We start from the raw sequence: 13,723 nt of genomic DNA, 5'->3' as shown, positions 1-13,723 counted from the left end.
TGACATGACAGCATGTTGTCTTGGTTGGCGTCTGTCTGCAGGCATCATGTCACCTCAGTGTGTGAACAGACCAAAGTTTACACAGCCTGGCTAAAATGGCAGAATTCCTACTTTTCATGCTAATACAGTTGAAAACAATAGTCACTTATATACAGTAGATCACAGATGCTTTTTTGTTTTTTTAACTTTTTTAATATTAATGTAAAATGCTCTAAATCCTTAGCCTTTAGCATGAAAATGTCAAATGTAAACCATTTATATCCTCTGTATCTACTGAACATAGTTGTTCAGGAAGTCATCAATGAATAAATGTCATTATAAATAAAAATCTCTTCCTGCCCTGGTCTGACTTCTGGTCTGCTGAGATACAAGAACAACAGTGTACGTACATATGCACACACACCCACACACACAGCTATACTGTATATTGCATGAGGACTGCTTTTATGCCAGCAGAGAGAGGTAAGAAAAAATCAGTGGAGCAGCTTTATCATATTACACAACATAATGTCCTGTTTAAACTTCATGCTCTGCAAAATATCCACGACACCATATTCATCTTAACGAAAACTACTAACCGAACTGGAAAGACTTAATTCATCAGCAGTTTTCCCAGAGTCAGAAAAAAACAGGCACATAAGCAGGAATCATGTGCCGTTTTTAGAAAATGTAATCTCCTTCTCATTATGAGCAGCAGCACAGGATACATTGATATAACCGGCTGTGGCCTGTGAGGACGTTTTCCTAGAAAGATTTTACAGTAAAAGATAAAATATAAGGCTTATATCGATCTGAAAAAGATTAAAACTCTCTCAGGAAAAAGCTGCATGCTGTTTTTTTAGAGGTGTAAAGTTGTTAAAAATGTAGCAGTGGGTTCTGTACCGAGAAAAATGTGTTGTTGTTAATTGAAGAAAACATCTTTTTGTAATGGAACTAGGAGTCGTTGTGATTCCTGTGCCTTTGATTTACAGACAGTGTTGTTCAAATGTAACAGCACTGCTCAGTGAACAACGCATTAGCAGTAGAACTGCATTTCATACTGACATTTTTCTACAACTTCCCAAATGAAACCTGAAACAGAATTCAGTGCCGTGAAGTAACATAAGACCAGACTGCTGGACCTGAGCAACGCAGCTGGTTCTATTCTCACCTCTGATCTAATGAATATCTGCTGTTGGGATCCTTTTTAAACATCATTCTTATTTTAGCTATAAGTGAAAGATCAGACTGGGTTTAGTGGTGAAACGATTATTTAACAACATAACTGTTTTGAGGTCAGATATGACAAAATGTTTGCACTCGATTGTATTTCTTTGCTCACGTGCTGTAGATTCTGGGACATTTCATTTTATTTTCCAGCCTCAGGGAGTGACTGTCAATATGTGGGAGATTTCAGGAGTTCCAGGAGACTCGGGATGACCCAGGATGTCTTAAGTGATTTGATATAAATCCCAAACTGCAGCCTTCTTTGCTTGTTATATAATCGTACAGAGCAAACGCCTCGGACAGAAAAATGCACCGAAGACGAGGCACAAGTCACTGACAGTGAAAGAATAAGAGAACATTTGAAGTGAAGGGCCCATAAACCTGCCCAATGGAGTACAGTCGACTATATCTGATGTACTCTCTTCACTGAAGAAGAGAACATTTAACCTTTTTTGATTCATTTTTCTGTACAAAATCACAGAAGCATTGAGGCTTCAGCTACATTCGGGCCCTGACCTTGATGGGAGTTTACTGCCCCGTCTCGGACACGCTGTTATCATGTTAATCACCTCCAATGATGTAACGTTTGTTCTTCTGCATGGTCTCATTAAGGGAAGCAGCAATTCATAATACAGCAGGGTTAATGGAAGGTGACAGCTAAGTAATGGGAGGCCCGGCTATACGTCCGCCGTCGTTCCTATTCAAAATCAATATGCAGATAATTGAATTAATGATTAATTCCTCATCCACTGCAAAGATGCAAAGAGAAAGGATGAGGGATGAGAGATGAGACACATCTTCAATGACCCCCATCCTTCCCTTTCCTCTACCTCCTGCCCCGCCTCCTCCGCGGTGGTGGATCTGATTTCCCCTGATATTAGCCCTGTTGGAGCATCCGTCAAGCTCCCCATACACTGTCTCCTGCCTACTGCACACACACACTCACAGTCTAATTTAAATAATACCAGCAGACTAGAAACTCAGAAGCCACAAGAACAAACATTGTTATGTTCAACGCACCTGAGCCGATACTAAGGTCAGGTGAAAGGTTTGGGCACACAGCACATCACCGATGTGATGGCAGTATTCCACGGGAGATGGGACTGATCAGTGTCACTGTGCCTGTCAGATCAGAACACCTTTTCTTTTCTGATATCTCTTATTCCAGCCCATCCATCATAAACCAGCTGCTTCCTGTCCTGGCGGATAATCAGAGTCTGATGATGATGGTGATGATCCTGTCACATGAAATGAACCACTAATATGGTTAAAGGGCAGCATGGCCGTAATCAGAACACTTCCTCTTTAGCGAGGCTAGAGTTTATTGGGAGTTTAGAGTTCATTAAGAATAATTGCCATATTTTATGAAGTTTAACATATAGAGGCTGAGGAAACACTCAACAGAATCTCAGAAACTACAATTCACAAAGCCTCGTCAAAACAAGAGAAGGAAAGTGGAGAGATATTGTCTGGTTAAATGAGTGTTATCCCGCTGTGACATTTGAATAAGATGGTCAGAATTAGGCACAGCAACATGACAGCAAGACTCAGTCCTAGCCAAAATGTAGGTCTCAAACTGATGCACCAAATTTAACCATTAGAGAGGTGATAAAGGAGATACACACCATGGATAATATGTTCCACATATTGACCAGTCCGCAGCCTCTAAAACATTACTCACATCAACATACTGTACGTGATAGATATTTCCAGCATCCTATTAAATGCAAGCCTATTAAATATAGATATTTCCAGCATCCTATTAAATGTATGCCATTAGGTATTGAGTCAGTTGTAGCAAACTACGAAACGCAGTTATAGCTCGTGATTTCTCCAACCCTTCCACTACACCACATCAATTGCTTATGATGTATTTTAAGTGCAACACACAAATTATGGCATATGGAAAATTACAACCAAAAATCGTGAAACGCGAGGACAATAAATAAAACATTAAGGGGACACGCTGCTGTCTTGTCCGGGCAAGCTAAACATGGAGAGCTGATGAGAGGTCTGTGAGGTTGCTGCTGCCTCACTGAATTAATGAACTCTTTCAGATGGTGCCTTCTGCGGGGGGTCACCACAGAGAATAACATAAATATCTAATTTGATGCTGTTTTTATAAGACACAGCTCTCTGCAATGAGGCTTTAAGTAACATCCTAGTTTATGTTTTAAAATCAGGGCCTGTGGGCCAGATTTGGCCCATCCAGTCATTATATTTGGCCTGCAAGACAAGTCTAATCATTGTTTGAGATCATTATATTACCTTTTCCCTGCAGCGACTGGGACAAAATAACCTAAAGACTAAAAACTTTCTTTTAAAATAAACAACTTAAGTTTGTCCAAAACAAACATTCATGTAAAATATATGTTTCTTTGATAAATATTTATCCTATACAGGGTCAGCAATTTATCAATCGTTTATAGAGTCATTACATTGATACAGTTTTCCACCAACAAGTGGCTCTTTCAAGGCACATGATGCTGACTTTTCCCCTGGTATAAAATAGTTTGACATCCAAGACATAGGGTCATCTATTCCAGAACACAATTCCAGCTGGTGACTTTTCCGATTGTAAAACACTCTTGCCCACTGTTCCCCAGTCTTTCTTGCAGGAAATTAGATTTGGTAAGCTCTTCATTATAATACACCTTGGAAAAAATATTGTCTGGACAATTCACCTGGATGACCAAGATCCAGAAATGGAAAATACAATAAAAACACAACGTAAACCATTTGAACTAGTGCTGTGCTGCAATGCTCAAAAGAGTGTATGTTGCAGCAGCGCTCTGGTGACATATTAGATTAATGACATATAGTTTTATGGTCTTCTTGCAATATATCCCTATAGCGGAAAAGCCTAAATATATCATAAAAACTCAATTTGATCTAAAGATATCACATATACGTCAAATGTTTGCAACTTGACACTTCACCATTGTGCCATGTTTGTCTGCTCATCAATTTTCTGTTAGCTTTTAACTGCAACTTTGACTAAATACATAGAAGTAGGTGCTTAAGCTTTACTTAGCACCAAGTTAAACTTGAACGGCCTGTTAAACAAAGTTATCCTCAAACTAATGTAGCAGACTGACTGTCAGCTAGGCCTCTCCAGCCTGCCTGTTATTTCTGACTGGGATTTATTTCCTCTGCAGACCAGGTCAACTGGAAGCCATGGGATACTTCAGTATGCATGCATGTTGTAACTCACTAAATACAATTTAAGTGGGCCAGCCAAGTTCATTTGGATTCCACACATTCACCGACCACTTCTGCATCTGCAGCCACAAGCATATTCCCCATTCAAGTAAACAAACACAGAGTAAAGCCCACTGTTGGTGTCCTGCCAACGCTGCTGGAGTCAACCGTTTACCACTACATAATAAAGAAGTGTTTTATCCTGCTTTCTGACCCTGACACAGTGCGATACAACCTGTACTACTTATATGTACAAGTATCTAACATGCAAGGTGTGTGTATCTGCAGTAGCAGTCCTTTGGGACAACATGAAAATGTGAAAAGTTTTTTTCACAAACGAAGCAGAAGTGTAGCATTCATTTAGCAACACTTCATGGCTAAATGAATGTATATTCACAAAATTACTGGAACATGTTAAATTTATCTTAAATGTTCTGTTATGTGCACTGTAAACGTGTAACAGCTTCCCTGTGTGTTGTACTTTTATTTTGCAATTACTTGGGGAGATCCAAATGGCAAAAAAACAAAAAGATATTTTGAGATAAGCAGAATTGGATCAATGTAGTCGGGTTACTGAGTTGTCAGTAATTTATTACCATTACCAAAATCGTAACAGACTTAATTTTTGATTGTATGTGTCCATGTAAATACTGTCACTGACTATTCAAGACACTTTTCTGTCTTTATATATAGTCTGCAAATCTAGCCACTCACCAGAAGTCACTCACAAGAAACATTCAAAACTAACAGGTACTACAAACAATGGAATATAACCAAAATGGGCGGTTATATCGTGATAAATATACCATCTAAACTTGAGACAGAGCCACAGCTGTGATGCCCTCTGACGCTCGGTGGAGGGGGAGATAAGGTAAAATGAGAAGAAAAAGAAGAATAAGAAGAAAAAGTAGTAGAAGAAGAAAGAGCTTACGTATCTGCTGATGATATTTCGGAGGAGGCTGAAATCCATCCTTTTTGCTCGTAGTTCCGGCGGCGAGTGAACTCTACAGCAGAGACCTTCGGTCGGTCGTCGTGTCTTCGTAAACGCTACCTAATAATGTGGCTCTTTCCGCCAGTATCCATCGTCACAATCATCGCCATCATCAGCAGCATCTTCCTTGTCGTCGCCGCTTGTCACCACCAGCTCCACTGCTCCCTCCGCCGTTTCTGTTGTGATACCAGTGAAGAGGAGCAGTGCTCGGCCAGTTCGCTGATTTTCATGGCATCCCGGTGAAGAGCCATGCATCGACTGTGGCGAATGCAACCTCACACTCGCACTCCCGCTGCAACCCCTACCGCTGAGCTACATTTCACCGCAAACCGCCGACGTAAAAAACTAAACTCCAAAAACCACCGAGGCCCGTTACTGTGGCGACTCTTGGCCTCGGTAGAGTGTTTAAAAGCCCGCAGCAGACAGACCCTCAGTAAGTCAATGCCCCGCTCCCTCGGATACAACAGCGGTAGATCCCGGTGAAGCAGTGTCAACCACAAACGTCCACAGGCAGCCGTCAGGTGACCGCACTGAGCATGCGCATTGTAGAGAAATTAATCCATCCACTCAGACAAGTGCTGTCCACTACAAAACAAGTGACCCCGTATGACCACATGGAGAAGCAACAGTGCTAAAGTCTTTTAGTGGTAAAAACTATTCGTACGTTTTATTTAACAGTTAAAGTGAAATCCAAAGTACTTATCATTTAATAAAGCACTCAAACACTGGTATTAATAAATACTTCAAGTATTAAACACAGCCTAAACATTTTGGGCATATACAAGTTTTCATTGAGTCCCACTCCATTTTCAGCCCATCTTCTTATACTTTTGAATTGTTTTGACACTATGAATACAACCCATAGTTACTTTTGCATGCAAGAGCATATGGGTTAGTAGCTCGACATTTACAAATTAGAAGTCAAGAACACACAGTACTTATTGGGGTTTTGTTTGTTTGTTTGTTTGTTTGTTGTATTTGCTTTTACATGCAGTAATATCTGTTTAAACATTTCCACAAAGCTGCTGGATTGAATTAGTTTTCAGCATTGACGTTATTATTGTTTGTAAAAAAGCATATACGGCAACACATGTTTTTCCTGCAACTTCTTTTTTCTGATCATATTTGTTGAGTTGTACAAATGTCAATCAAGAATTGACAGTGACGTGTTCCCTAAGTATGTTAGACCTCTGCACTGACATTGTAAGTGGAGTAAAACATTTTCCTCAGCTTACTGTAGCCTATATTTAACTCTGGGTTTAATTAGACAAAGAGATTTCACATACTCTAAATGCTTCAGGGCTCAGGGTATTAAAATCAGTGGCAAACTAGAAGCTATATTAATGACACCATAAACTAAGAAAAGGTTTGGCAGGATATCAATGTTTTTTGTCTTATTAATAAACTAAAGTTGTTATTCTTGCTGTTATTTTCTAAAACATTTTCTTCCAAAATCTGTGCAAATTAAAACTTAGATCCTCGAAAATCCTTAAACTCATGAGTTTCAATTAAGAGGAGAAGGAACTGAATATTAAAATAAAAATACATACGCTTTAAGTGCTCTCTTTCTGACACACTGTTAAACACATCAACAACTGAACATTGTAGCTTTGTTATGCTAGTCAAAGAATATGCTACTGCTATAATTGCTAATCATTAGCCAAAATCTAAAAACCTAGCTATAGAAAAATATGAATTGAGTCTAAACATGTTCTAGGAATAATATTATGAACAACTCAAGGACAAAAGTGAGGAGTAAGAAGATAAAGGTGGGAGTATAATAACAAAAAAACAAAAAAACAGGAAACCAAAAAGCTTAGAACACAATTTTCTTTTTCCTTGAATTGCAACACCTGTAATACATAAAGGTTAGTTGAATACTATCAAATCAATTAATTTTATAAAGTAATAAATCTAACAAATAGTCCAGGGACCATAAGCATTAAGCAATGTGAATAAAATCATTCCAAAATGCTAAATGTGACAGGGTCCATATTTGTAGAACTTCTGTAAAAACTAGTAAAATTTAAATGTATCCACTCATCCATGCCAGGAAACCCAGCGACAGCAGACTGTAACATCTACACTGAACATTTCATTTGTGGACTTATGGCTTTCAATTAGCACAGACACAGACATTAATTATGCATGAAGATGCAGCTGCACTCATAGCTCTGACCTATTAAAGCTCAATGCTGCTGTTAGCCTCCCTGTAGACCTGAGGGCACTTACTGACTAATGGTGAGTTAATGTCTCAGTGGACACATCAGAACACACCTTTTGTTTATTTACCATTTAAAAAATATTGGTGTTGTGCTTAATATCCCAGATATAATAAACAATTGGTCTCATCTGATTTTTTTGGCATTCCAAACATTACTGAATATAAAAGGTAATTTAAAACAGAAGGCCAGGAGTTAAACAAATTGGCCGCTGGATAAATAGCTAAAAAAGTAGCAAATTTGAAATAGAAATTGCGAAAAGTAAAAAGCATCAACCCTAACCCAAGACGTTTTTAATGCATCCTTTAGACTAATTATTTTGTTGTATAAAAGAGTAAAATGTAAGCTAAACAAGACATTTTCTTACAATTAAAATAAGAATGATCACTAATCAGAAGAGCTCAATGAGTGAATGGGTAAAATGGGTTTGCAAATAAAGCATATACAGCTATTTGCTGCCATCTGGTGGCTATTGTGCAGAAACACGTGTGTTGCCTCCCTGAACGGCGCTCATACTGTACATGTTCCCCCGGGTCAGGGCTCACAGTTAGTTTAGATACAGGTAATTGAGCAGCTAATTAATTGCTTTGAATAGCGGTAATTGAAGGACCATTTAAGCATAAGTTCATTCTCTACGACGGCAGAATAAATTCATTAGAAGATAATTAGGTCTTTTAGTCATTCGGCCACAGTGTATTAATTTGTAGGAATTAAAAAACAGCACCAACAGCTTTGTGTGTCACTGATTTGTTAACTGAACGAGTCCTCGAGTGTGTTTACAGATTGCCTGAGTGATTTTTACATTGATGAATGAATGGAAAGATGAAGGAATGAGCTCGTGGGAATCGTGCGTGACCTCCCAGGTCATGTCCACTCAGGCGGATGTTGTGGAGGTGAATTAAGAACGCGAGACAGAGATTTTGTGAGTAAGCAATGTGTCCTCTGCAGGACGTGTGTCCCTCTCTCTGAGCCCAGATAATAGGTGTGCTTTTTTTGTGGTGTTGGTGGCTGGGTGCGTCACATGCTTTCTCTCTCTTCATGCCCGTTGCTGGTGCCAGGAGAGCGGCTTAAACCTGCGTCTGGAGATGGGAGTTGTGGAGATCCCAGGGAGCGGATGCCTGGCACCGTGAAATAGGATTTGGAAAGGACCAAAGCAATGAAGCGGGAGGGAGACGAGCCACTGCCAAGTCCTCTCTACGGATTTGTTGCCCCCCTTCTCACCCCTTAAACATATTCAGTTTGTGCACATAGAGAGTCACACACATACACACGCAAACATGGGCAGATCTGAGCAAGTAAAATGGAAAGAAGGGAGGAGTGTAATAAGAAGAAAAGTGTTTTGGAGCAGTTGAGTTATGGAGACAGAGACCTGAACGTGTTCACCTACTCATACAACACACTAATCCCACTATGGCTTTACCTGCTGCCTCCTGACTCAGTGTGTGTCTTTATCCACAGCCCACATAGTAAAACTGGTCACCTGGCCCAGATACTGCAGGAAAACTCGGTCATTTTGAGACTGGCTTATTGAAATATATAGTTTGTTGGTCTAGGTCCTGAAAAACTGTCAATAATGTAAACAACAAAACCTTTTTTAAAAAGAAACCATGTCTTAGTTGGCCAAGGTATGAGACTGACTGTCAGGATAAAATTCAAACACTGTTTTGTCCTCAGTTCAAGTTTGTAATTCATTACTCTAATCACTGTAGTCAGTAAACTCAAACAACAACCATTTAAGGTACAATAAAAAAGTTGAGTTTAAAATTCAACAGACACCAATTGTGACCCTGGTAAGATGGTCAGGCTCACAGAGGTGGAGCATCAACATAATCAAACAGTTAGCACACACACAGAGGTTGTCAACAAAAGGTTTTCATTTCACTGTAAGAATACCATCTCAACACGTGTGTTTGCAGGGTTTAAACTCCAGGTAGGACACCTGGCTAACATCAGAGCAGCCTGACGCAGCACATGGCAGTGAGCGAGTCTATGGCTGACAAGCTGACAGGAACAGATGTCAGGTGGATACTGAGGGACTCATTTTGTTTACATTGTTGATGGCGTGACTTCACAAGTTTTGAAACTACAGTAACTCTTGACTCATTTTACCACTGCTATAAAAGCAGCGATTGTTTTTCTTGGTCTTGGACTGAGAGTTGATTAGTCACGATTAATCGACTAATGGAATTAATCGTGATTAAGCATAAATATTCCACAGCTGCTCTGTGGTCAATGTGGGAACTGATTTGAATCCATTTAGAGCCCATGCATACTGTATTTGTACAGGTAATCAAGTTGATATTAACATCAATACTACCGTATGTGTTTAAAAAGCTAACCCACATCTGCTAACACCAACAGTACACAAACCAGAGGAACATCTGGAGACAGTTCTCTTCTTGGATATCAGACGCTGATCTGACAATGAGTGTGGATGGGGGAAAACTGGGCTTTTTTATGGTTGGGATGTGTTGTGTTGAACCACATTTTCTGTTTGCTTTTTTCCTACTGATATTAACATAGGGTTCTTAGACAACAAGGTCATAAAATGTGGTGTACCCTGTGTTTTAGACCTTGTGGCAAATAGAGGTTTAGAAAAAAAAACAGAAGAAAAAGGCAGAGAAACATAAAGATGTGTGGCTGCTGACATCACTGTCAACAGGATGATTGAATACTCTGCACTTGTTATCAAGCGCTGCAGCTACAGAAGCCCAAGTCACCCTCCCCCCCCCGTGACACACACGCACGCATACACACACACACACAGATATCTGTCTTCTTCTGTGACGATACACACTACATTGACATAATGTGTTCTCTCTCTGTCCTTTCATTAACATTAATTTTTTTAAATACATTGCTGCTCTATATATTCCAACTCTATTATGATCTAAATTGTAACGTAATCTTCAAACTAAATCTTGAACGTCCATATTCCCCTGAAAAGCCTAATGAAAACAGGGGTTCTCAAGGTTTGTTTTTTTTCTTTAATTATTCTAACTCTAAAACTCTTTGTGCTGGAAATCCATGCATCCATCCATGAAATCCATAAACATGGTAAATATATGTTTACATTAGGTTTTAGTTATAAATAGAAAAACACATATCCCCTTTAATTCTTGTAACCAAAACCTTTAAGCTGTGGTTTTTAAGCAATTGTTTAATAAAAGTTCACTTTTTTTTCTTTTCTGTTTTCATTTCTTATAATTTCCTCTCCCTGTTTTTCAGGTTTGTGTTTTACAAATTCTATTATCACTGTGCTGCACCTTGGTTTCAACGCTGCTATTTTAAATTGAGCTGTGCAAATAAATTGGATTTGGAAAATGTCCAGCTAGGCTTCCGTCCCACACACACACACACACACACCAGTCCAATGTGTTTTTGGGGCGTGTGACTTCATGATGGCTTGTCTATTCCACATACAGTAAGATATCAGGAGGATTCCATGATGAAATGATGTCAACTTTTTAAAAATGAAAATTAGTTTAAAAAAGCGTGAAGGAAAGTTGATTAAAGAAAAACAAACAAACACAAAAGTATGAGAAATGGTTAGTTTTCAACCTGTTGAACTGTAACTAACAGAAACATGACTAAATGTTTTGCTAAAGAAAAAACATCTGAGCAAAATAAGAAAATCACAAAAATTACAAAACATTGAAAGAATGGAAATCTTTAAAATTTTGTCAATTTTAAACAATAAGTTATTTGTACAGAGTATTTCCTGAAAAACAACAACCTGTGTCATTTCATAAGGGCAACAAAAAGTCCTTTAAAGGAAAACTCTGCCACCAATGTTGGAGCACCTATATTTTTAAAACTATTCCTCTGAATTTTTCTACATTTGGCCCACTAGTGACTAGTGACTCGGTCTACAGAGCACATTGTTCAATGACAGTCAAATGAATGTGATGAAAGTCAGAAACCTGTACAAATAGAGCCACTGAACCTCCATCATCCTCACCCTACATATTTCCTCCTCCTTGCTCTCAACTCCCTCTCCTTTTCTTCCCCTCTCTCATACTCCATCCCCCACTGAATGATTCCTTCCATCCTTTTTTTTTTCTTCAAATCCCCTATTTGCTACAAAAGACTTGTGTAATTTTGCCATTACTCATATTATTGGTGGTGGCTGCAGCCCTGAGTCTTGGCTCCATTCCTCGGGAGTAATTGGAAACTGCAGGTGTGAGAGGGCACATTAGCATACTCAAGGCCTGCACTGTGCACTGCCTCGCCTCTAATGGCAGCATAAAAGTACATCTATCACACTAATGCAGAAGAGACAGATGTGTACTGCAGTTACACCACTGAGACCGAAAATCTGATACCCTGTGGAGTTACACAGAGCACGGGCACATGTTCCTTCAAGTGTTCGTGCGTGTGCGTGTGCGTGTGCGTGTGTGAGAGAGAGGGTGAACAACATTTTTAATATATCCACATACATCCATTTTCTTACAAAGGCAGGTGCAGTATATACATAGATCTAAAAACGTTAGCTTATGAAAATATTAAAGCTACTTCTCTATATTCCTCCTTTTTATCTCATCACTCCTGTAAGCTATACTTCATAATTAGAAATTCTTTATAAATTTTCAGTGAACCTAATCCTTTTTTTTCACATGAGGTCACATTTCACTTATTTGACATTTTCTGCGTTTGGAATAAAACTTTTTTTAAGGCCTAAATACATCCCTATTAAAGGTTTCTATTCAAGTTTGGTAAAAAAAAGTGAAAATTGTTCACTCTGATTTTAAATATATATATATACATATACATTATGTCATGCCGTTCTGGAAATAAATCCTTGACTATATATAACTAAAGTCTGAATATATATACAGAAAGTCTGAATGTATGCACAAAAAGTCTGAATATATATAATGATTGTCTGAATATATATACAGAAAGTCTGAATATATATAATGAAAGTCTGAATATATATATAGAGAGAGAAAATCTGAATATAGATACAGAAATCTGATGGCTTTTTGACCCCCAATCGGGGCGGAGCTACGCCTGCTACCACCAGCCAGGCGGTAGCAGCCTCTGTATACAATCTTCTCCAGAAACTCAGGGTTAAATGTGATTATTAATCACATAATGATGTATACATATAAATAACAAGTGAGGTACGTTTCCTTCAGTAAACATCTAACGTTTACAGCAGGTCAGGCACAGTGAGAGTCAGAATATCTCAGAACCATTACATTTCTCCACCGAACTATGTTGTTCGCTGGAGGAAAGTGCAACCTGGATATTCCAATGACAAAGTAATGATACTGAAATTTGTCAAAAGTGCAAAAGCAGCTGCTTTTTTTAGCGCTCAGTGTCACGGTGGTGCCAGAAATGAGACGAATTCAGAGCAGAAAGACCAATTTCTTGCTGGGAGGTGGAAATAATAACACATTTTCCTCTGCGACCTCTTCGTGTTCACAAGTTGAAAGGCAGGCGCACGCACGCACACACACACACACACACACACAAACACACACACACCAAGTTGTGTGTGTTATTACCATATCAACGCACACACAGTTGTGGGTCGCTCTCTGTACCGGGTGAAGTTTGTGTTTTCTCCGAACTGCTTGTTAAACAATGACATCCAGTGAGTGGTCGACCCCCCGCCGAGCCGCTCTCCCTGCAGTTAGGGTGTCGTCGAGGCCACCAACCAGCCGTCAGTCCGACCCCTGCAGAAAGATTGTTGCTGTATCGCAGGGTGACAGGCATCAGCATGTGCACACGTGCACGCTGCACACACCGTGTGAGGGAAAAACATAGACACACAGGTCAGAGAACACGTCAGGGAAGGAGGAAGAGCAGCAGCAGGAAAAGAGAAATGGCTCAGCAGTGAACTTGAAACCCACCATGACTTTCTCACTTTACTCAGGATTAAAAATTTACCAGGGCTTGTGGGCAGACCATTGTCTGCTGGTAAACAGTGAATCGTCATACTTGGAAGATGTGTTCTGTTAATTTACAATAAGTTGGTATTTCTGCTTTGGAAACGTGGAAACGTTACTATCTTACTTAAATGACTTTGCTTTCAACTCTTTCTCCTTCTACCTGGCTAACATGTAAGGTATCATTAAGAAAAAAATAATAATAA

At 39.2% G+C, this 13,723-nt stretch overlaps 1 protein-coding gene across 12 annotated transcripts in view; it reads right to left on the bottom strand.

Annotated features, from left to right (window-relative positions):
* LOC103391719 (probable phospholipid-transporting ATPase IH) overlaps positions 1-13,723 on the bottom strand; it is a 135,488-nt gene that overhangs the window by 27,218 nt on the left and 94,547 nt on the right. For 11 of the 12 annotated variants that reach the window (XR_003052294.1, XM_025064041.1, XM_025064043.1 and 8 more), the window contains one exon: positions 5,339-13,365. Coding sequence is in view for 11 of the 12 variants with exons in the window: in XM_025064041.1 (XP_024919809.1) it covers positions 5,339-5,377 (39 nt within the window). In the remaining variant the exon portion in view is untranslated. The remainder of the gene's footprint in view (positions 1-5,338; positions 13,366-13,723) is intronic. The other variant, XM_025064044.1, reaches the window with a different exon arrangement.

This window comes from Cynoglossus semilaevis, chromosome 16 (assembly GCF_000523025.1).
Source record: "Cynoglossus semilaevis isolate Cse_v1.0 chromosome 16, Cse_v1.0, whole genome shotgun sequence".
Classification (NCBI taxonomy): domain Eukaryota; kingdom Metazoa; phylum Chordata; class Actinopteri; order Pleuronectiformes; family Cynoglossidae; genus Cynoglossus; species Cynoglossus semilaevis.
The sequence above is the reverse complement of the archived record's forward strand: the minus strand, read 5'-3'. Positions and strand labels throughout refer to the sequence as shown.